Source organism: Crotalus tigris, unplaced genomic scaffold (assembly GCF_016545835.1).
Source record: "Crotalus tigris isolate CLP2741 ecotype Arizona unplaced genomic scaffold, ASM1654583v1 scf7180000017582.600645, whole genome shotgun sequence".
Lineage (NCBI taxonomy): Eukaryota > Metazoa > Chordata > Lepidosauria > Squamata > Viperidae > Crotalus > Crotalus tigris.
Genome location: NW_024096492.1, coordinates 1 through 23,979, shown reverse-complemented (window position 1 = coordinate 23,979; position 23,979 = coordinate 1). Strand labels below are relative to the sequence as shown.

The 23,979-nt window shown below is 43.9% G+C and overlaps 2 protein-coding genes across 2 annotated transcripts in view; one reads left to right on the top strand and one right to left on the bottom strand.

Moving 5' to 3' along the window:
• DNAJC8 (DnaJ heat shock protein family (Hsp40) member C8) overlaps positions 1–20,842 on the bottom strand; it is a 29,139-nt gene extending 8,297 nt beyond the window's left edge. Inside the window, exons 1-5 of the mRNA XM_039360752.1 lie at positions 20,694–20,842; positions 17,583–17,684; positions 16,667–16,723; positions 15,640–15,706; positions 15,342–15,436 (exon numbers count right to left, since the gene is read on the bottom strand). Coding sequence (XP_039216686.1) covers positions 15,342–15,436; positions 15,640–15,706; positions 16,667–16,723; positions 17,583–17,684; positions 20,694–20,762 — 390 coding nt within the window. The 5' untranslated portion in view covers positions 20,763–20,842. The remainder of the gene's footprint in view (positions 1–15,341; positions 15,437–15,639; positions 15,707–16,666; positions 16,724–17,582; positions 17,685–20,693) is intronic.
• A 738-nt stretch (positions 20,843–21,580) lies between these two features.
• On the top strand, positions 21,581–23,939 carry ATP5IF1 (ATP synthase inhibitory factor subunit 1). The gene is made up of 3 exons (XM_039360764.1): positions 21,581–21,717; positions 21,877–21,989; positions 23,685–23,939. Exons 1-3 carry the CDS (start codon positions 21,625–21,627, stop codon positions 23,824–23,826), a joined length of 348 nt encoding a protein of 115 aa, XP_039216698.1. The 5' UTR covers positions 21,581–21,624; the 3' UTR covers positions 23,827–23,939.
• Positions 23,940–23,979: the final 40 nt, after the last annotated feature.

Here is a 23,979-nt window from a genome sequence, read left to right as displayed (position 1 = left end):
AAATACAGATTTCCATTACTGTGGTATCACTCATTTACAATGGCAGATAAAAGTTACAAATCAGACATCTCAAGGTGCCTCCAGTAGTTCTCCCAGGCACAAGAAATCCAGATCAGCCAAACAGAAGGCTGCTGGGAAACTCAGATCCAGAGCCATCTCTGACAAAAGGTCCTCTAAAGCTGCTGAAAAAGAAGCAAGCAGGAGGCACCAGGCATTGGAGAAATAGAAGATGAGGACTTATCCCCTGATCCCCCTCCTTTCATAGGTCTGTTTAATCCAGCCCTCTTTAAGTCTCTACATCACAAGGCCAGGAGCATGGCTTAAATTGGGTCTGAAGGGGTTCCTCAAGCTGAACCTTCTACCAGCCAGGGACATACCAGTCAGGTTTTTTCAGAACCAACCTTTACCCAGAAGGACATTCCATGTCCTCCCCCTTTCCTCAATACAGTACAAAGACAATGGGGGACACCTGGTACCTTTCCATCCCTGGGGGGATTGACAAAAAAGTTGTTTAATGTGGCCCCAGCACTGTCAGAGTTGCTAGCAGTCCCCATGGTAGATGAGCCCTTAGCACCGTTGGTTTCTTCCTTCACTGTATCTGGAGATATAGCGGAGGCTTTAAAATCAGAGGATAAAAAAGCAGAACTTAATTTCCACAGGACCCATCAAGCCTCAGCATGGGCAAAAAAGGCAGCTGCATCTACTTCCTTTCTCGCTAGAACTTCACTCCTCTGGCTTCGCCAACTGCAGGCCAGGGTCCCACCAGAAGAGGTACGGATGCACCAAGACTTAAACAAATTACTGTGTCAGATCCAATTATACTTCATCTCCAGTTATCAATTATAGAAAACCCCATTTCTGCCCTCTCTGGATTCTGTCATAAAGAAAGAGAGGGGGGTGAACAAAGGGGCTTTATGGCCCTCACTTCCTTCGGTACAACTTCAAAGGGTTTGAATGTGGATAGCACCAAAAGGCCTCATCATACAAAGGAGGCTATTTACCTTTCATGTATTTTATCTGAAGTCTCCATCCAGTCGGCAGAAAGGAAAAAAGGGGTGGGATTGTGATGCCTGAAACTGTCACTGGAAGAGGGGGGTGATTGGGTGGGACTACTGGGGAACCCCTTAAAACCTCGAATGGGAGAGCTTGAACCCCAAGTCCTGTCTAGAACGCCTGCAACCATTTTCTCTTAATAAAGGATTCCTGTTGGAAGAATTATTCCAAGAGTTCTGTCTTCTTAAGATGCAAAGTGGGGTGGGTCCTTACATTAGACAGGACTTGCAAAATTAATCCACCTGGAAGGGAGACCCTTGCCGGGGGATTTTGCAAAAAATTACCATGTCAGACAATGGAGCAAGAAAGGGGGAAAACTCCCTGGAAAGAGAGCCGCTGACCCAATTGGAACCTTGCCAGATGTTGGATCCGAGAGGTCAGATTCCTCAGGAGAAGAAGTGGTGGAGACACGGGACCACAAGCCTCGCTGGTCAATGGGCGTTGGAAAGAAAAGTGAGTGGGGAAAGGAATCAAGAAAGGTGACCCTGAGACGGGGGACCAAGCAACCAGAATGGAAGCAGGAGATGGAGAAATCCCTGCACGCAGGTGAAGAGGGAGAAAGCTGGGCACCGTACTCAGACTGGATCCTAGAGAAAGTATTGACCTGATGGAGAGAACTCTCAGCTCCCTAAGAGAGGAGAATCCTGAGCCCTACGGCCGCCCAGCTCCTGGAGCTGCAAAGGGAGAGACACCGAGGGGGACGTGGAACCTGCAACCCCAGGGACATCTGCTGATCCAGTAGTCCCCACCCCCTACCGTACCACAGATGGCAATCTGAATGGAAGGCACTACCATCCACAACGGAGGCACCGATCCATTCCAAGACGTCCACCGTTGGAGGTGAAATTCAAAGGGGAGCCAACACGCTTGGGGTTTTTCCTAACCCAAGTCCTCAGCTACATGGAGGAATACGGGCAGGACATTCCCAGCGACAAAGCCCGCATCCGGATGTGCAATCTGCCCTGGATGGACCGGCTGCAGATTGGGTGGTGAACTTGCATGACTCCAATGCCCCAGAACTCAGTAACTTCAACCGTTTCATGTCCTCTCTGAGAAGACGATTTGAAGACCCCCTGGCTGATCGCAAAGCCCGTGAAAGGATAAAAACAATGAGGCAAGGCAAACGCCCGGTGGCTGAATATACACAAGAATTCCGGGCCATTGCCAGCAAACTGAATTGGCCAGAAGACATCCTCCTTAGCCATTTCAAAGACGGACTAAATTATGATCTATATGATGCTTGCCTGCCCCGAGGGGACCCACACCAACTTGAGGAATGGTACATCTTGGCAGAGGAAGCAGAGATCGACATATTGAAGAGACACCGCCGAGGAAAACAATGGAGCAGCCCCCCGCCTGAGCTGACACACAAACCGGTGAAATCATCGGCTACAGCCAAGAAGCAAATGGGGTGTTTCAAGTGCGGAAGAGAAGGGCATCGAGCTGTAGAATGCCACTCCAAAGCCCCCCAGCACAACCCAGACAGATCCCCAATCAACAAATCCGGAAAGTCTTCAGCTAAGCCACAGGTCGGCAACCTGCGGCTCCGGAGCCGCATGCGGCTCTTTGAGCCTTCCCCTGTGGCTCCCAGCCTCCTCTGCCTTTGCAGAGAGAGAGAGACAGAGGCAATTACGCTTCCCTGCTTCAATCTCTCTCTCTCTCTGTGTGTGTGTATGTGTAAAAGAGAGTGTACTCACATGTTCTCCGAGGAGCTGAAAAGCTTACTGGGCGGAGCTCCTCCCTTTGCTGCATCTCTGCAGGAAGCAGGAAGCAGGAAGGGCAGGAGAGAGCTAGCTAGCCCAGCTAGGCTGACTCAGGAATTCTGGGAGTTGAAGTCCATGAGTCATAAAAGAGACGAGGTTGTCTACCCCTGATCTTGTTGGACAACAGCTTGAAGCTTGCCAGGTGAGCAGCAGATAGGAGAGGGGGGGGAGAAAGAGAGAGAGAAAGAGAGGGAGGGAGAGAGAGAGAGAGAGGAGAGAGAGAGAGAGAGAGAGAGAGAGAGAGAGAGAGAGAGAGAGAGAAAGAAAGAGAGTGGGGGAAGAGGAGTGGTAGACCAAGGGCAGATAGAGAGGGAGGGAGAGAGACAGAGAGAGAGAGACCCTTTTGACATCTAAAATGAAGATAACACTGCATATATCCTTTTTTTAACCTGTGTGTGTGTGTGTGTGTGTGTGTGTACGTACGTACGTACGTACGTACGTACGTACATACATACATACATACATACATACATACATACATATATATATATATATATATATATATATATATATATATATATACACATACACACATACTGAGGTTTTCGCGGGTATTTGTATGTAGGTCTTTGGTCGTTCGGGTTTTCTCCCATGTAAAATTGGAAGTGTCTTGGCGACGTTTCGACGAAGTCCCATTCGTCATCTTCAGGCTGGTGTTTTCAGCTTCGTGCTTTGAGCAGCAATGTGTGGTCTTAGCTGTTTCTTCCTTTTAACTGCGAGTGGGGGTATGAACTGATTGGGTGGGAGCTTGGCTGTGTTCTGATTGGGTGGAGGTGTGTTCTGAATGGTTAGGGGCTTGGCTGTGCTCTGATTGGCTGGGGGAGTGTTCCGTTTGGTTGTGCTCAGGTTAGTCTGAGTTGCAGAGGGGTTTAAGATTTTGGGCTGCCTTGCTATTTTTTGGCTTCGCGTTCGTGGTCGTGCCTCCTCTTCATGGAGGGTGTCAGTTTGCTTCATGTATGGATTGGAGGGGTTTAAAGTGGCTAATGATGCAGCTGTGGTCTGGCTTCTGGTTTGTGGTCGTGCCTCGTCATCGGTGTGGCTTTGGGTTTGTTTTTTGCGTGGATGTGTGGTGGTGACATCCTGTGTGGTTTTTGTGAGTGTGGGTCTGGTATCATTTTTTGTGTTAGGGAGTCGTTTGTCAATAAGGGCGGGTTTCCAAATGGCTGGTAGGCGGGAGGTATCATCTCGCTTGTTCATGCTGTGTGGGCGTTTTTCTATCTCGATGGCTTCTCTGATTATTCTGTTATTAAAATGTTCACTTTTGGCAATGGTTCTGGTATTTTTAAAGTCAATTTCATGTCCTGTGGCTTTAAGGTGTTGGACCAGGGAAGATGTTGGTTCCTCTTTTTTGACTGAGTTCTTATGTTCTTCAATGCGTGCACTTATTCTTCTGTTGGTTTGTCCGATGTATGTGGTGGGACAAGTGGTGCATGGGATTTCGTATACTCCTTGATTTTCTAATTCAATTTTATCTTTGGGGTTTCTAAGGATGGTGGATATTTTTCTGTTTGTGCAGAATGCTGTTTTGATGTTGTGTTTATGGAGGATCTTACTGATTCTGTCTGTGGTGCCTTTTATGTATGGGAGGAGGGCTTTGCCGTTTTCTTGTTCTTTGTCTTGGATTTTAGTGGGGGTTTCTTTTTGGATTAGGTTTGTAATCTTATTTCTATGGAATCCATTGGATGTTAGTACATTGGTGAGAGTGTGTAGTTCGGGTTTTAGGTGTTGTTCGTCAGCTAAGCGTTTTGTTCTGGAGATGAGTGTCTTGGCTACAGAGTTGATCTGTGCTGGGTGGTGGTGTGAGAGAGCGTGCAGATAGCGGTTTGTGTGTGTTTTCTTCTGGTAGATGGTGTGTCCTAGGGAGCCATTGGATTTCTTGTAGACTAAGACATCCAGGAAGGGAAGTTGGTTGTTAGTTTCTGTTTCCATGGTGAACTGTATTTTGGGGTGTAGGCTGTTGAGGTGTGTGACGAAGTTGTCCAGTTTTTCTTTCCCATGTGGCCAGATTATGAAGGTGTCGTCTACGTATCTGAGCCAGAATTTGGGTTTGTGATCCGATTTTTCTAGAGCTTGGGTTTCAAAGTGTTCCATGTAGAGGTTGGCAATGACAGGTGAGAGGGGTGATCCCATGGGTGCTCCTTCTGTTTGTTTGTATTTTTGTCCATTATAGATGAAGTATGTGTTGGATAGGCAGTGGTTGGTCAGATCTAAGATGTGTTTGGGGGGGTTATATTTGTTTTGAATAGCTGTCAAGGCTTCTTTGATAGGCACTTGGGTGAAGAGGGATATGACATCGAAGCTCACTAGTAGGTCACTGGGCTGTAAGTTTTGTTTCTTTATGATCTCTATAAACTGGAATGAGTTTTTTACGTGTGAGGTGATGGATTCTGCATAGGGCTGTAGTTGTTTGGCGAGAAATTTGGCTAGGTTTTGTAGAGGTGAGCCTATGGAGCTGACTATAGGTCTGAGTGGGGTTCCTTCTTTGTGTATCTTGGGGAGACCATAGAGTTTGGGGCATCTGGATGATTTCTCTCTGGGAATGATTCTTTGCTGGATCTCTTCGCTAATGGGGGAGGCTTTTATTTTGGATCTGGTGGTTTTTTCCAGGTAGGTGGTGGGATCTGTATTTAGGGGTTTGTATGTGGAGTCTTGGAGTAGGTTGGTTAATTTGGTTTGGTAGTCAGATGTGTTCATAACCACCGTGGCGTTGCCCTTGTCTGCTGGTAGGATTATTATGCTGGTGTCTTCTTTCAGGTTACGTAGTGCTGTCTGTTCCTCTTTGGGTAAGTTGCTTTTGGGTGGCTTGCTGGTGCAGAGGATGATCATTTTACAAGAAAATGATGATGGAGTATTGCAACCCTGTGCATATACATCCAAGAAACTCACGGAAACAGAACAGCGCTGGCCCGTATGGGAGAAGGAGGCTTATGGGATACGTTGGGCATTACTCACGTGGCGACAGTTCCTGGAAGGCAACAAAATCCCCTTCCAGGTGTGGACTGATCACAAAAATTTGGAAGCCCTGAAAACGTCCAGGAAACTCAATCCCAAACAAGCCCGCTGGTCCCAGCATTTTAACCAGTTCCAATTTAAGCTCAAACATTTACCAGGAAGAAAGAACATCCTGGCAGATGCACTATCTCGCATGCCTCAATATAACAGCGCACGAACCACAGACTCTAGACCAGGGGTAGGCAACCCAAAACACTTAAAGAGCCACTTGGACCCGTTTCCCACCAAAAACAAAACACTGGGAGCCACAAAACCATTTTGATATCTAAAATGAAGATAACACTGCATATATCCTTTTTTACCTTTATTATGGGTGTGTGTGTGTTTGTGTGTGTGTGTGTGTTTGTGTGTGTGTATGTATGTGTGTGTGTATGTATGTGTGTGTGTATATATGTATATGTATGTATACATACATACACATACACAAACACACACAAACACACACACACCCATAATAAAGGTAAAATAGGATATATGCAGTGTTATCTTCATTTTAGATGTCAAAAGGGTCTCTCTCTGTCTCTCTCTCTCCCTCCCTCTCTATCTGCCCTTGGTCTGCCACTCCTCTTCCCCGCTCTCCTTCTTTCTCTCTCTCTCTTTCCTCTCTCTCTCTCTCTCTCTCTCTCTCTCTCTCTCTCTCTCTCTCTCTCTCTCCCTCCCTCTCTCTCTTTCTCTCTCTTTCTCCCCCCCTTCCTATCTGCTGCTCACCTGGCAAGCTTCAAGCTGTTGTCCAACAAGCAACCTCGTCTCTTTTATGACTCATGGACTTCAACTCCCAGAATTCCTGAGTCAGCCTAGCTAGGCTAGCCAGCTCTCTCCTGCCCTTCCTGCTTCCTGCAGAGATGCAGCAAAGGGGGGAGCTCCGCCCAGTAAGCTTTTCAGCTCCTCGGAGAACACTGTGAGTGCACTCTCTTTTACACAGACACAGACACACACACACACACAGAGAGAGAGAGAGAGAGAGAAGCGCAATTGCCTCTCTCTGTCTCTCTCTGCAAAGGCAGAGGAGGCTGGGAGCCACGGGGGAAGGCTCAAAGAGCCGCATGCGGTTCCGGAGCCGCAGGTTGCCGACCTGTGCTCTAGACCAATAATGGCAGAGTCACAACTGGCAGCACCAGTAACCACAAGAACCCAAGCCAAATTAAAACCACAACTGGACAGCCAAACTGGAATTGAATTCAGAAAAAGTTTGGAAACAGATGAATGGTTCCAGAAAAACAAAAATGTGTGCACAATGAGAGACGGGTTACCTTGGGTAGGGGAAAAATTATATATACCAACAACTCAAAGAGTCACTTTCATGCAGCTTTGCCATGACACAAAATCAGCAGGGCATTTTGTATTTGTAAAAACTTTACATTTAATTAAACGGCAATTTTGGTGGCCATCCATGGAAAAGGACATAAAAAGTTATATAGCCAGTTGTCCAAAATGTGCCACTGCAAAGAGGTTGCAAGGGAAATCGCCAGGACTATTGCAAACAGTGGCAAGTCCCTCAGCCCCCTGGAGAGAAATAGCCATCGATTTTATAGTGGAATTGCCAGAAAGCAATGGGAATACTGTGGTCTGGACGGTCATGGACTTGTTTTCCAAACAGGTGCACTTTATCCCTTGCCAAAAGATTCCTACTGCAAAAGCCTTAGCAAAACTTTTCATCCAGCACATTTACAGATTGCATGGGGCACCCCAACGCATCATCTCTGACAGGGGGGTGCAATTTACGTCTGCATTTTGGAAGGAATTTTTCTCCCTCTTAGGAACCACTCAGGGACTGACATCTAGCCACCACCCTCAAGGAAATGGGGGGGCTGAAAAAATGAACTCCGTACTTAAGCAATATTTAAGATGTTTTCTTAGTTTCCAGCAGACTGAGTGGGCGGACTTACTCCCTTTTGCAGAAGTTGCCTACAATAATGCAGTCCACTCCAGCACAGGTTACACTCCTTTTCAAATAGCCAACCGTCAAAGTTTCAACCCCATGCCAGAGTTAACCCCAAACGAACCAACGATCCCTTCACTGAAAGAATGGATGGAAAAATTACAAAACACCTGGCCAATAGTTAGAAAAGCACTAGATGAAGCTAGGCAGGCATACAAAGCACAAGCCAATAAAAAAAGGGTTGAGCCGGTGGACTCAAGGTACCGAATTTGAAATTGTATTATGATGCTGTGGTGTTAACATTAATTAGTGATTGGGTTAACTTAATAAATGTAGATGTACTCCTCCTGGAGGGATGGGATTTACTTTTTGGATGGCATGTCTATTTAATTTTTAATAAGAAGGTTGACAGGGTTTTAAGTCTCATATTTTAAGAACTTCCTTACTTTGGATTTGGAAGAAATATTATAGAAGTGATTCAAGAATTCCATTATGGGCTATTCCATGGCATGCGATAGAAGGGATAAGAAGAGGAGTTAAGATGGATAGTATTTCTTATATACAATTACTTAGATGGGATGGTAAAAATTAGCAATTAAAATCCATGGAGGATTTAACACAAGAAAATATTATTTTTTCACGGTTTCAGTATAGACAATTATTGGAAAGGTGGAAGATAGATTGTAAGGTGGGTTTGCTTAGAGAGGATGAGAATTTGTTAAAACAAATAAAAGATCAAAGACGAACCCATATCAAAAGAATTTATGGGGTGTTAGTGGAACTGGATTCAGAAGCAGAACTAGTTAAAGACTGTATGGTTAAATGGGCACAAAACTTTGATGAACCGGTTCCATTAGATACTTGGGAGATTATTTGGGTGAGGAATGTTAAATTTACACAAGCCCAAAACCTACGGGAAAACCTTTATAAAATGTTTTACAGATGGCACCTTGATCCACAAAAAATGTCTCGTATGTATTCAAACTTGCAGCCTAAATGGTGGAGATGTGGTTGCTTGGATGCTACTTATTATCATATTTGGTGGTTATGCAAAAATATAAAAGCTTTTTGGATTAAGATATGGTGGAATATTCAAAGAATTTTTAAAAGAAGGATAAAATTTACTCCACAATTGTTTTTGTTGGGTATTGTTTCTAACTGTGATAGTAAAGAAACTATATTAATGTTAAATTTAATTACAACGGCTAGGTTGTTAGTAGGGCAATGTTGGAAGAAGGAATCTTTGCCTACTTTGCAAGAATGGTTTCTTAAAGTTTCCTATTTAGCGGAAATGGCAAAGATTTCGGCTTTTTTGAAAAATCAATCGCAAGAGAAGTACCTTTTGGTATGGAAAAGATGGATAAATTTTATACAATATAAGTATGATATAAAAATATTATTTAGTTTTTGAATAATTTATATTTAAAGTTTAAGATCTTTTTTCTTCTTCTTCTTGTTTCTTTTTTTTCTTTTTGTTTTTTAAGTATTGGTGTTAAAGTATTTTATGATTTGTTTAATTATTGTAACCAAATTTGTATATGGTTTATTTGTGTTTAAAATTTTCTCCTTTAAATTTTAATTAAGCCTGTATTCAGCTCTGGGAAGGTTGGGGGAGGGTTGGGGTGGGTTGGGAGGGTTGGGGGAAGGGAACTTTTTTTAAAAAAAAAATTTAAAAATTTTTCAATTAAAAAAAAAGGGTTGAGCCTACACCATTCATTATAGGAGAAATGGTGTACTTATCTACAAAATACCTAAAGTCCCTACAGCCCTGTAAAAAAACTTGGACCAAAATATATAGGACCTTTTCCAATTAAAAGAATCATAAATCCAGTAACAGTAGAATTAGAATTACCCAAAAATCTCAGGCAAATACACCCAATTTTTCATTGCAGCTTGCTGAAAAGAGAGCATCAGTCACCTCTACGGCCAAAAATCCCCCCCCCCACCTCCAATCATGGTGGAAGGCGAACAACACTTTGAAATAAAGGAAATCCTTGACTCTAGGAGATATCATGGAGCAACTCAGTACCTAGTTGCCTGGAAACACCTCCCTCCCTCACAAAATGAGTGGGTCCATAAACGTCATGTCAGAGCCCTGAAGCTATTGAAGAAGTTTCACACAGAGTATCCTAACAAGCCTGACTAACTTTTATACCTGTTTTGTTTTCTTTCAGGTGGATCTCTCTTATTTTTAAGGGGGGGGGGGCGGATGTCAGAATCCAATTATACTTCATCTCCAGTTATCAATTATAGAAAACCCCATTTTTGCCCTCTCTGGATTCTGTCATAAAGAAAGAGAGGGGGGTGAACAAAGGGGCTTTATGGCCCTCACTTCCTTCGGTACAACTTCAAAGGGTTTGAATGTGGATAGCATCAAAAGGCCTTATCATAACAAAGGAGGCTATTTACCTTTCATGTAGTTTATCTGAAGTCTCCATCCAGCCGGCAGAAAGGAAAAAAGGGGTGGGATTGTGATGCCTGAAACTGTCACTGGAAGAGGGGGGTGATTGGGTGGGACTACTGGGGAACCCTTAAAACCTCGAATGGGAGAGCTTGGACCCCAAGTCCTGTCTAGAACACCTGCAACCATTTTCTCTTAATAAAGGATTCCTGTTGGAAGAATTATTCCAAGAGTTCTGTCTTCTTAAGATGCAAAGTGGGGTGGGTCCTTACATAGTGGCTGCATCAGAATACATGATGGATTCTTCATTGCATGCAGCCAGATTTTCCTCCTGGGCATTAGCATCTAATGTTACCTCTCCCACTTATGTGGCTCAGACAGTGGAGAGCAGATGCTAGGTCCAAATGGCGGTTGGCCTCAGCCCCTTACATGGGAGGCCAGTTATTTGGAGAGGCATTAAACCCTTATCTAGTTGACAACAAGGATAAGCGCAAAGTCATGTCCCATCTGGTCAGGAGGGCAGACAGGAGAATTACCCCCTATGCCCGCACGCAGTTCTTTCGCTCAACTGACACAGGGTTGGAATTCACTCATCACTCCCACCCTTATCCTCCCAGACCAGAATGCCAATTCGACAGATCTGGCAACAGAGATAGGTCCAGACAGCAATTTCAGGCCTAGCGGCCCTTTCGAGGCGCGGGAGGCCGTCTTTTTAGACGGTCCAAGTGACAAGGGTGCCTTTCCCTAAGGGGGCAGGTTGGCCCTCTTTGCACACAAATGGGAGAACACCACTTCAGATCTCTGGGTTCTCAATACCATCAGATTCGGCCTCTCGCTAGAGTTCAACTCCACGCCCCCAAGACATTTCGTTTCTTGCCCATCATCCAAGAATCTGGGCAAAAGAAGCCTCATGAAAGAGGACATTTGACATCTGTCCTGGAGATCCAGGCCATAGAACCGGTACCGGCAGGGCAGAAGGGACGGGATTTTTACTCCATTCTGTTCATCGTTCCAAAGGCCTCGGGAGGGTGGAGGGCAAGCCTAGATTTAAAGAAATTAAATATCCACTTGACATACAAGAAGTTCAAGATGCAAACGTTCCAATCCATATTATCAGGCATCAGAAGGGGGACTTCCTGACGTCCATCGACCTGACGGAGACCTACCTACACATTCCCATCCTTCCTGGTCGCGGCGTTTAAAAGGTTGAGAACCACTGTTCTATTGGCTTTTGAAAGCCAATAGAATAGACTCTCTTGAATAGAGTCTAATTCTATTGGCTTTCAAAAGCCAATTGGAATTGTCCAGGCTGTCTCTGCCCTGCTGAGCCCGCCAAAAGCCCCATTCTGCAAATGGTGCTGCACCAGTTGAGTAGTCCTCGACTTACGACCGGTTGGGGGTCGCGGCATTAAAAAGGTTGAGAACCACTGCCCTAGCGACTCTTTCTCAATTGCTAGGAAAGATGGTATCCTGCATAGCAGTAATTCCCTAGGCTCAACTCCACTTCAGAACCCTATAATAGTTCTTGCTCCCATTCCAGAGACTAGGCACCAGTTCTTCCAACCATAGGGTAAGGGTCCCGTGACAAACCCTAAAATCCCTCCAGTGGTGGGCCTCCTCAGCGATGTCCAGGGGAACCTTATTCAAGGAGCCCAACTGTTTCATCCTAATATTGGATACCAGTTTGTTCGACTGGGGAGCGCACCTGCAATCAAAGCTGGCCCAGGGTCAGTGGTCCAAATCAGATCTGAAGCACAACATAAACTGTTGGAGCTCAGAGCTGTACATCTGGCTCTATGACACTTCTGTAACACAGTGGCGAGGCAACACGTCCTAGTCCTCACAGACATGGCGGCAAAAGCCCATATTAATAGGCAAGGGGGTGCCCACTCCAGGTCCCTCATGGCCGAAGCTCAATTATTGAGAACCTGGGCAGAGACCAACCTCTTATCTCTCAAGGCCGAGCACATCTCGGGAGAGACGAATCGTCAAGCGGATTTCTTAAGCAGGGCAACAGTGGACCACTGCGAGTGGCACCTGCACCCGGATCTCTTCAGGGAGATATCAGAGAGGTTCAGTCATCCAGCGCTGCACTTGTTTGCTACCCCGGCAAATTCTCAGCTCCCAAGATTTTTCTCCTGGTTCCCATCTCCAGGGGCAGAAAGGGTAGATGCCCTCCGCAGCCCATGGCCCAGAGAGCCACTGTATATGTTCCCTCCTCTCCCTCTGATCCAGTTAGTTTCCAGAAGATACTGCAGGAATGGGCAGAGGTGATACTCGTTGCTCTGCACTGGCCAAGTCTCTCAATCTCTCCTCCATGGAGGATACCCCCAGATTGAATCTCCTTCAGTCAGGGGGTTCTACAACACCCAGAGCCCCAGTGGCTCTGTCTGGCATTTGATAGGAGACTCCTAGCAAAGGAGTCCTACTCATCAGACGTGATTACCATGATTCAGGCTTCAAGGAGGCCGGCAACAAATAGACTTTATGATTCCACATGGAAGAATTTCTGTAACTGGTGTGGGAGGCAACAGTTAGATCCAGCCACAATTACTATTCCAAGAATTTTGGATTATTTACTGGAGAGACTTAAGAGGGGTTTAGCACCCAACACTATCCGCAGACAAGTTGCTGCTCTGTCCACGGTGCTCACAACACATGGCAGCTCAGAGCCTTTGGCTCAACACCCCATGGTGCGTTCCTTTGTCAGGGGAGCAATCAACAGCAAACCACCCGTGGTTCACAGATATCCCTCTTGGGACCTGTCCAAGGTCTTACAGGCTCTCACTTTACCTCATTTGAGCCCATTAGAACCTCTACTATACGGTTCTTGACTTTCAAGGTCGCCTTCCTAGTAGCCGTCACATCGGCTAGGCGCATCTCGGATTTGGCAGCACTCTCAATTAGAGAGAACTTATGTATCTTTCATAACGACAGGGTGGTCCTACGCTTAGACCCCTCCTTTGTCCCCAAGATCAACTCATTGTTTCACAGGACACAGGAGCTTGTATTGCCGGATTTTTGTCCTAAGCCGTTCCACGATTTGGAACGTAAGTGGCACACCTTGGACATTCGTAGAGCCTTGCATCGCTATATTAAGCGAATTGCCTCCTTTCACAAATCTGAAGCCCTATTCATTTCATTCCACCCGTCTTCACTGGGTCAGAAGGTGACTGCCTCTACTATCGGCAGATGGATTACGGCTTGCATAGCAAGGGCATACCAGACACACTCCTTGCCAGTTCCAAGAGGAATCACCGCACACTCCACTCGCAGTGCGGCAACTTCGGTGGCATGGGCGACACAGGCGTCCATCAAAGAGATATGCAAGGCGGTGACTTGGCCGTCGCCTTCCCCATTTGTGAGGCATTATAAGCTAGATAAGTTTGCCTCAGTTGACGCTTCATTTGGCAGGAGAGTTCTCCAAAGGGCAGTAACAGATAGTGGGACACAGGCCCAGACTTCTTCCCACTCATAGTGACAGTGAGGCTTTGGTATGTCCCATCTGTAGATTCTCCATTCGTCATGCTGGAGAAGGGGCGTTGTCTTTCCTGAACGCCTTTTCTCAGCATGACGATGGAGAATCCATTCCCCCCTTGGGTCCATCTGGTCCTGTGTCAGGGGAATTTGAGCCAGATGTCAGAATCCAATTATATTTCATCTCTAGTTATCAACTATAGAAAACCCCATTTCTGCCTTCTCTGGTTCCCTCCAGTCGGCAGTAAGGAAAAGGGGGTGAGAGTGTAATGCCTGAGACTGTCGCTGGAAGAAGGGGGTGATTGGGTGGGGCTACTGGGAACCCCTTAAAACCTTGAATGGGAGAGCTTGGAACCCAAGTCCTGTCTAGAACGCCTGCAACCATTTTCTCTTAATAAAGGATGTCTGTTGGAAGAACTATTCCAAGAGTTCTATCTTCTTAAGATGCAAAGTGGGGTGGGTCCTTACACCACCACATTGTACAATCATCAACTGCTGTGCCTTCGTCGTGACTGGGGAATCCTACCCGGAAGGAGAGAAGTGTGGCAAAGGTTGATTGACTTAGTGGTCTAGGGCAGGGGTAGGCAACCCAAAATACTCAAAGAGCCACTTGGACCCGTTTCCCACGAAAAAAAAAAAACACCGGGAGCCGCAAAATCCTTTTGATATCTAAAATGAAGATAACACTGCATATATCCTTTTTTACCTTTATTATAGGTGTGTGTGTGTGTGTGTGTGTGTGTGTGTATGTATGTATGTGTATATATATATATATACACACACACACACACACACACACACACATTAAAAATAAAAGTAAAAATATGGCTCTTGGGAATATCCATACTATTAAAACAATGATCATCAAGAGAATGCTTTAAGAGAATAAAATTACATACACACATAGGTAAAAAAAAGGATATATGCAGTGTTATCTTCCTTTTAAATGTCAAAAGGGTCTCTCTCTGTCTCTCCCTCCCTCCCTCTCTATCTGCCCTTGGTCTGCCACTCCTCTTCCCCCACTCTCTCTCTCTCCCCCCTCCCCCCCCTCTCTCTCTTTCTCGCCCCCCCATCTGCTGCTCACCTGGCAAGCTTCAAGCTGTTGTCCAACAAGCTCAGGGGTAAGCAACCTCGTCTCTTTTATGACTCATGGACTTCAACTCCCAGAATTCCTGAGTCAGCCTTCCTGCTTCCTGCAGAGACGCAGCAAAGGGAGGAGCTCCGCCCAGTGAGCTTTTCAGCTCCTCGGAGAACACTGTGAGTGCACTCTCTTTTACATACACACACACACACACAAACACACACACAGAGAGAGAGAGAGAGAGAGAGAGAGAGAGAGAGAGAGAGAGAGAGAGAGAGAGGCAAGGAAGCGCAATTGCCTCTCTCTGTCTCTGTCTCTCTCTGCAAAGGCAGAGGAGGCTGGGAGCCACAGGGGAAGGCTCAAAGAGCCGCATGCGGCTCCGGAGCCGCAGGTTGCCGACCTGTGGTCTAGGGCATAAAGGCAAGATCAACCCATCTGTGGATTCTCCATCGTCATGCTGGAAAAGGCATTCAGGTAAGACAACGCCCCTTCTCTTTATCATCACAGTTAATCTTCATCAAAGCTGTGGCGCAAATTGCTTAAAATATAGGCAAGCTTTGGAATAATTTAAACATATATAATTTTCAGTCTAAGCAATACACAGACAGATGCCAACTGCTGTAGTTCACACCTCTCCCCTTGGATCACAGGCTGGCTGCCATGTGCGATACTTACAATGTGCTCCACATATTCTTTTCCAGCCTGTATCACATCCAAGGCTCTCTTCTTTTGCTCCTGGTCCAACAATAGCTTGTATGCTTTGTCGACAGCTGACAAACCAAACATTTCTATCAGCACATTCATACAACTTGAAAAATCTATACTACTAGAGAAAACATAAAGACATATTTGTTTTTAGGAATCTAGCAAAAAAGGCAACATGTAATTTATCTTTTCATGCTAACATCAGAATTGCCTATTGGATACACTGCTAATGCCTGAAATCTTGAACATAGAAACAACAGGGAAGTACCTTCAAAAGCTTTTTGTGCTCTGTCAGGATCATCTTGGTTTTTGTCAGGATGGACCAATATGGATAACTATATAATTAAAGAACATGGACTTATATCAAAATATATGAAATAATCACATAAACCAAGCCCTTCTTTCCAGTTATAATAAACAAACATTCCTCAATCTCATTGAGCCAATTTCTTCAATGCTATATAGCCAGGGAAGTGTAGCAAGTACTATTCAGAGTTATTGACATATTAATTTCTTAAAGGACACAAATGTGTGATTTATTCAATATTATAATACTGAATGTTCTAACAATCTCTTTATTAAACATTTTAAAGTGATAAAACACTGATAAAAAACATAAGCTATAAAATGTATTTAGGTACTCATATTTGTGATTTCAGTACAAAACATCCAAATTCAGACACAAGTTTCTAGATTGGAGGAAATTTTGTCATACCTCAAGAAAGCTATCAGAACAGTATTGCTAACTGTTTGGGAAACAGAATGAGGAGAAGGGAGAAAATTTGCATATTTATTTTTGTGCTGGTCTGTGACCTTAATAAAGATTGAATTGAATTGAATTGCATATTTATTTATAGGCCACTCTAATTGGTTGCTACTCTGGGAATATCTGGGAATAAAATACACAATAAAAAATACAACAGAAACAAACCAAAACTCTGCATCATAGTTACCAAACATAATTCTTTGCCAAATCATAACCTGGCGAATTATTCTTTGATTTCATCTTTTATTATATATCCGATGCTTATCTATCTAACCTTCTGCATAGTCATGCTGCATTGACTACTAGTCTTTCAAAGTAATGAAACAATTTAATCCCTTAAATTAGAGCAATTGGGATAACTCCAAACACATGAATGTTTATATAGAGTTACAAAGCACTTTGTAAATTTAAGTTTGCATGCTGCATATGTTCAATGAAACAGTAAGCTGCAGTTCTCAAATAAATTTATTGATCCCTACAACTGCCAAGAGGGTCTCTCCATGTTTAGCAAACTATAGAAGCCATATACCTGACGGAATCTTTTCTTTATTTCTTCATCAGTGACTTCAGGATCCAACTGTAGTACCTGGAAAAGTCCAAAAGTGACATTTAAAAAATAAAATAAAAGTAGCAATAGCACTTAAAGTTTACAGAGTGCTTTACAGCCCTCTCTAAGCGGTTTACAGAGTCAGAATAAAGGTAGTACCTAGAAAACACACAAACAGCACTATTCATGAAACGAGTTATCTCCATGCTCCAGAAACTTTAAGATCATCAAGAAAGTACAGAACCAAAATCCTTCAGTAGGGAAATTCTTCAGGGAGTAATCTCTAAAACCATCCAGCAACAATTAGGCATGCTCAGTGGTTATCAAACACTAAGATGAAGATGGAAAAGTAGCAAAAAGGGTAAAGGACCAGAAAATATGGTTCTTGGCACTCTGAAAAGCACCGTTTTATACTGCCACTTGTTAAAATTCCAATAGTGAATCAAGAAGACACAAATGCATGTATGAATTTAAACGGATGGGCTGAATTCTTACTCTGCTGCAAAATGTACTTCAAATCTAGAGTGAATGCCTAAATAACTAGGTTACCTCTTATTAATTCATTGACTCATTTCTAGAGGGGATCAAGAGTGATGCCATTTGTAGTATAAAAGAACGAGTAAACCTTAGGTTCAAAAATAAAACGTTGGAGGATTCTCAAATACTTTAATGAAATGATTCACTATGAGAGCAAGCAACTAACATGCCAATATAAAAGTTTACCACAAGTGGTATGACACAAGCAAATAAATTGTTGTGTGCAAAGCCAAATGGTACATATCCAGAATGTTCCAGGAATGAACCCTGCTAGTTTGCATATCTCTTTCAAGTAACAGGATCTATACAAAAAAACCTGCAGTGGTGGGACAATGAATAAAGAAAACAGATTTAAACATACCTCAAAGGGATTCAGATTAAAATAGGAGGACCCAGGCCTGGTAAGCCTTTCAATCTGATTTTTTGAAGTTAAAACAGAATCTCGCTTTTCGATTTGCTTTACCTGTAGAAATTAGCACATGATTAATAACCAGAATTGCACCAGATAATTGTTGTAGGGAAAATAGGAGGCAGAAGATCTGTTGGATAATAAAGATGGGATACAAATAATAATTGGGTTAATCCAAAAAGCCTCAATTAATTATGGCAATATATCTTGTGAACTGAGCTAAAGTCAATTAGATTAGGGGGGACACTGACATAAACACCTAAAACTCCACAGGAAAATGCTAAAAATAATAGGAACTATTGCTCAACACATTTGGAAGACACTGTTAGGGAAGATTATGATGTACACTTCATTGAAAGCAACTCAGTGAACTAAGTATGCTGAATAAACCCAACTGAATTAAATTGTTGAATAAACACAACAAAATAATATCACTTATGTGCATGATCACATCATTTTCAATTTATTTTATATTTCAATAAGGATGCCATTTTCTATACCAGAGAATCACTAGATGGCAGCAGAGAGAAAGATAACTCTTTGCTACCACCTATTGATGCCCAAATCCACATATTATATATGCAACAGGATAAAAAAAAATGTTGGTTATTACAATTGTGCCCTTCTCCTCTTCTGAAGCTCTCTAAGACAGGGCTTTTCAATCACTGGTACATGTCCCACCTGTGGTACAGTAGCACGTGGCAGGTGGTATGCAGCCCTGCCCAACCAAGTGTAGTGGGGGAGGGAACAAGCCAGCGCAGGACTTAATTGTGAGAAAGTCCTCTGGAGCTGCAGTGGCTGAGGCGAGGCAAAGCCTCAGGCTCACTTCTAGCTCACCAGAAGAGAAAGGAGGAAGAGGGGGTGGAGACAGGGGAGGCTATAAAAGGAGGCAGTTTGGGTGGGAGAGGGAGAGAAAAAAAAAAGAGGCAACCTTGGGAGGAGCTGGAGTCAGCTCTAGGTGCACTGAAGGGAAAGAAGAAGAAGAAGGAGGAGGAGGGTGGGGGGGAGAGGAGATCAAGCAGGACGGCCATGAGCTGATTTACAACTTCTGTGGCAGCAACAAACAGGTAAGAAACTTGCAATGGGGGAGAGGAATGAAGAAAGGCAGCATCGGCTGGAGGTGAGGCATGGAGGGAGAGAGATGGAGAGTGGAATTCTCCATGTTCTTTTGTGACTTTGAAGTTCTGGGATTTGTGCAATGTGGGCTTTGTGTTCTTAAGGAGTGTTTGGCAATTTCTATTTGGCTGATGGCTGATGTCTCCTGTTAGATTCTATTGCTCTACTATTGTTAGCTGTAAGTTTTGCTGCAAGGGATTTTGAAGTATTTTTCTCCTGAATTGATTTTGCCTGCAGCATTCCTTTACTTATGGAGCCATTTGGGGAGGCTGACTTAGCCAGCAGCCAGTACTTACTACATTTTTTTTTCTTCCTTAACTGCTGGCTGCTGGCTCCTTAACTTTCCTTTCTAGCTGGTAGCTAATTCTTAAAGGGGAATGCACCTTTTAAAGCTAGTTCCCTCAGCTGCTTGTCTTTTCTATCTCTGGAGGCTTTCCCTTGTTTGATGAATATATGGAAGAGGGAAAATATGGGGGGGGGTTTCAAATTCTTCCTTCAGAAGGAGATGGGAATGAGAAAGAGGGAGGGAGGGAAGTCCTGCCTTAGCACTTGGCCACCAGCAACCCTGCCATTGACTTTGCTTGTCAAAAGGTTGCAAAAGGGGACACTGTGACCATCATAAATATGAATCAGTTGCCAAGCATCCAAATATAAATCACATGACCCTGAGCATGCTGCAATAGTCATAAGTTTGAAAAATGGTCATGTCATTTCAGTGCAATTGCAACATTGAACAGTTTTGGGTTTTTTTGGTCATCAAGTTTTTGACACCTTGCTCAAATATTGCCATATCCTAAAAGTGGTACAATCGGTGAAAAGGTTGAAAAGAGCTGCTCTAAGAAGCAGCATTGGTTGAACTTGGTATAATGTTTGATACTATACAAATAACCACAAACAAGATAGGGCAAAATGCAACAACTAGGTAAATTTACATTTAGCCCCATACAAACGGTCCAAGATTTGAAAACCCACCATTTTACAGAATGGGAAGATATCTCAAAAGCAAATAACCTGGATACTGTTCTCTTTAATAGCTGTAACAATTGATGAAGTGATAAAGTTATAACAAAATCCTAAAGTTGTATTACCAATCAACTGGGATTTGATTTGAAAGAAAAAATGAACAAAAATAAAGAATATATGTAAGGGATCAGCAGAAAATAGAAAAGGAATAAGTTTAGGAGCAGGAAGATCAGGACCAAAATCTTAGGAGTTTGAAATTTTGCAGCTGGGAACCACTGAAAACATTGTAATCACAGTAGTTTGGGCCCAAATCCTGAGGACATATAAGTGCACAGGTGATTGCAGAGCAAATGTTAACATGTCATCACATATATGTGACTTAACATATTTAATAATAATTAAATATGTTAAGTCACATATAAGTCACATAATAATTTGATGAAAAATAAGAAAACTGGCTAGCAATCAGTGCTGTTCCTCTCCTACACTCAAGCGATGGAATTCCCTTGGCTCCCTGCCCCATCTCGTTTTCTAGCTAGTTTTCCATTAATAGGCTCCGTGCCAACTGTAGCCACCGCAGGGATCGGCCCCGAGCGCCCTTCGGACTACAGCTTCCATGTGCCCCAGCCAGAGCAACAAATGGCGACGAGTGGCAGGAAGGCAAAAGCCCTCAAAGGTGACAAGCTAGCTTCTTTGGCCCCGGTACATACCGCGCCTTGCACGAGAGGCCGAGAAGGGCTCCTTTACCCAACGCCCCCGCAAGGCAGCGCTTCCCCACCCGCTCCATCCGAAGGGACCAGGAAGGGGGAAAGAACGGCCGAGCTGGCAAGAAGGACCGCGAGGCACCGGCACCTTCAGCAATCGGCCGGAAGGGAGAAGCCCAACCCGGCTGGAAGAAACCACTACAGCCACGAGCCCTGTGACCCGGGCCAGAAGAACAAGGCGTCCCTCCGCGCTGCAGTGACGGAGACCGGTTCGCGATACCTCCGTGTAGAAGGTGAGAAACGCCTCCTCAGCGCCGCCGCCCGCCTCTCGCTCGCCCGGAGCCGCCATTTCTGGTACCACGTGACCGGCCGCGCGCCCTTTCCACCTGATCCGGACCGATCCCGCATGGGCACTGACACGTGACCCGCAACATCTGCCTTTCCGAGCGGGAGGGCGGGGCGGCTATTAAAGGACCAAAGCGCCGAGGCCTTCTTGTGTCTTAGCCGGTACTGTGTTCTGTAGTTCTACTCCCGCTCGCTTAGGCACAACAAAACTTCTGGTTTATTTTTCTTTGCTTTTTTTGGAACAAGAAAAGCTGACCCATAGTCAGCTCCTTTCTCTTCTTTTATCCTCCGCACTAGTGTTTCTCAACCTCATCCACTTTTAGCTGTGTGGACTTCAATTCCCAGGACCCAAAACGAGGAAAGATCGACTTGCTAACAAAAAGACAATCCCTTGCAAGCAGACCGCACAAGCCTAATTTAATTATTTTTCAGAGATTGAAATCAATCTTTCTCATCGTTCAAAAACGAGGAAAGATTAAGATCCTTTAATACAGGGGTCTTCAAACTTGGCCCTTTTATGACTTGTGGACTTCAACTCCCAGAATTCCTCAGCCAGCATGGTAAGTCTAAGTCCACACGCTACATATTTCTATGTTTACAGTCAATGTCAGAAAAGTATCCCGGAAAAGCCAAGAATAGGGGCGGATCCTTTAAGTCACGCCTCTCCATATACAAACGTGCCTAGAAGAGCTCCCTGAGACGACGGAAGTTCAAAATGTGAACGATTGGCCTCTATAGTTCCTGCATGGATCTGATTGGGCCTAGTTCGTTCCCTCTTCTCCGATTGGCCTTCGCTTCACTTTGCCCCTCCTTTTCCTCCAGCAGTCAGACACACCCACCCATCCACTTCCAAGGACAGAGCTGAGATGGCTGCTGTTGGTGCGATTTTCAGATCAGGGTTGCGAGGAGCGATGGCTTTGCCCCAGCAGCAGCGGGCCTGGAGCTCGGGCTCCGATCAGGTAGCGTCGGTATCGGTGGTTCGGCTGCAGAGCCTCCAGTGCAGTAGGGCCTCGGGGAGGTCTTCGCTGAGAAGGGGAGGCGGGCGGGTCTGAATTGGTGCTGGAGGCAAAGGCGGTAGCGTCTAAAATGTATGCCTCCTTTTTCCCTCCCCTCCTGAGCTGGGTGACCTCGGCAGAGGTGCTGGAAAAGGCGGGGGTGGAGGCGGATCCATCCGTGAAGCTGGCGGCGCATTTGGAAAACGGGAAGCGGCTGAGGAGGAACGCTACTTCAGGTATGTTATGTCTGAATTCACACATTACATTAAACACGAGTTAGCGAGCAAGTTGATTTACCCGTGGAATGCCACGCCAGAACAACAAAAAAAATAGATTAGAGTTGAACATAAGACCCTGAGAAACACAGGCTGAAACACTGATTGGGCTTCCGTTTTACCCTCATCTATGGTATTCTGCAATTCACTCATTTAGTAAATGACTTTTTTTTTAGATTTAGTGACATATTTTCAATTTCTGACCTGCTTTTCCTTCAGAAATTCAAGATGGTATGAACTGCCTTTCCATTTCTGATTTTTTTTCTTAGTAATAAGAATTGTATGGGGAAGGCTGAGAATGTGTGGCCCAAACTCACTCAGGATTCTTCTGTGACTGATAGCACATTTGAACACGTGTCTCCCTGGTGTGATACACATTCGAACCTGGGTCTCTCTTCCTTTTTCCACAACTGTCTTTCCCCTCTCACGTTGCACAAGAGTCTCATATATAAATATTTTCGGTGACAAGGCAAGTTAGAAGATGCTGGACCCAAAGTCAAGTCTTCCTTTAGTAATAGTGATATGCAGATAGTCATATTCCTTTGGCTGTGAAGTGAGAGGGATTAGCTCTGAAACAGCAAAGAAAGAGTAGGCAAACTAATTCCATGTTGCCAAGAAAATATGGATGTGTCCAGATAGTCAACTGATAATTTATCTCAAGGGGACACTGGACTTTAATTTGGAACCAAACATCTTCCAGTCAGCCCTATCTCACAGTTGTGATAAAATTGGGATTAAGAGATATATAAACTGACTTCATCTCATCGGAGGAAAAAACCAGTTATTCCTGTAATTACTAAATGGTACCTAAATTCATAAATTTCAATAATTATGAACCTGGTTTCTGCTATAAAAAAATTGCAGGCATCTTATCCCTAATACTTACTGTCTGTAATATGGGAGATAATATCAATTTATTTGTATGGATTTATTTTAAGGATAAATTCTAGACTCTAGAACAGGGTAGGCAACCTTGGCTCTTTTATGACTTGTGGACTTCAACTCAGGAATTCTGGGAGTTGAAGTCCACGAGTCATAAAAGAGCCAAGGTTGCCTACCCCTGCTCTAGAATATGCACATGAACTGCTTTAAACACCTGAAAGCAGTGAAAGATTGTAACTATTCATACTACTTTAGCTCCACATTTCCTATTTGTTTCTCCCTGTTTCAGAGGATAATCATACAAATTTATAGTGTTAGATTTGGAGGTCACCTCATGCTCCAGTTATTGCATTTCAGGTCCATCTGGCCAAATATTCCCCTAGCTAAATCCCTGAATGCTTGATATGTTGAAAAAGCAATTCTACGCTTAAAGCAGAATATTTCATGGAATTTTGAACAGCAAACTTGAAACAAAATGTTTTGCATTAACAAGTTGTGAGGAATGGGTGAAATGAGTCTTGAGTTTGTAAAAGGAAAGATGGAATATTCAATAGCAAATAACTTAAATCATGTTATTACCTTTATAAATGAGCCAGGCCATCTTTATATTAATGTATTTGCTGATTAGCAATGGGATAACCTGTGAGGTAGTCATTTAGTAGATGCTGTAAGGACTGCATTTTGAAGTGAATAATTGTGCCATTATTTTTCATGATATTTTAGCTGAGGTTTGAATAAATGACAATAATATATATTATCCTAATATTTTTGCAGGGAGAAAGAGAGAGAACAGTTGGCAAATCTTAGAAAACATCATGAAGAGGAAATAAGTCACCATAAGAAAGAAATAGACCGTCTGCAGAAAGAAATTGAACGTCATAAGTACAAGATCAAGAATCTTCAAGACGATGATTAAGTTGCTGCTATTATTGATGTGGTATCTGGCATTGTTTTGAAAATGGTCCCTGTGAATACCCAGAATTTGGTTCCTACCACAGTGTGAAATAAACAGTTCACTCTATCTTCAAAGTCAATGTCTTCTCTAGAAAATATTTAGTACTTATATAAT

Coding starts and splice junctions, on each gene's coding strand:
- ATP5IF1 (XM_039360764.1), top strand. CDS start 21,625: ATGGCTGCTGTTGGTGCGATTTTCAGATCAGGGTTGCGAGGAGCGATG. Junction 21,718..21,876: donor GGAGCTCGGGCTCCGATCAG/GTAGCGTCGGTA, acceptor TCCCCTCCTGAG/CTGGGTGACCTCGGCAGAGG. Junction 21,990..23,684: donor GAGGAGGAACGCTACTTCAG/GTATGTTATGTC, acceptor ATATTTTTGCAG/GGAGAAAGAGAGAGAACAGT.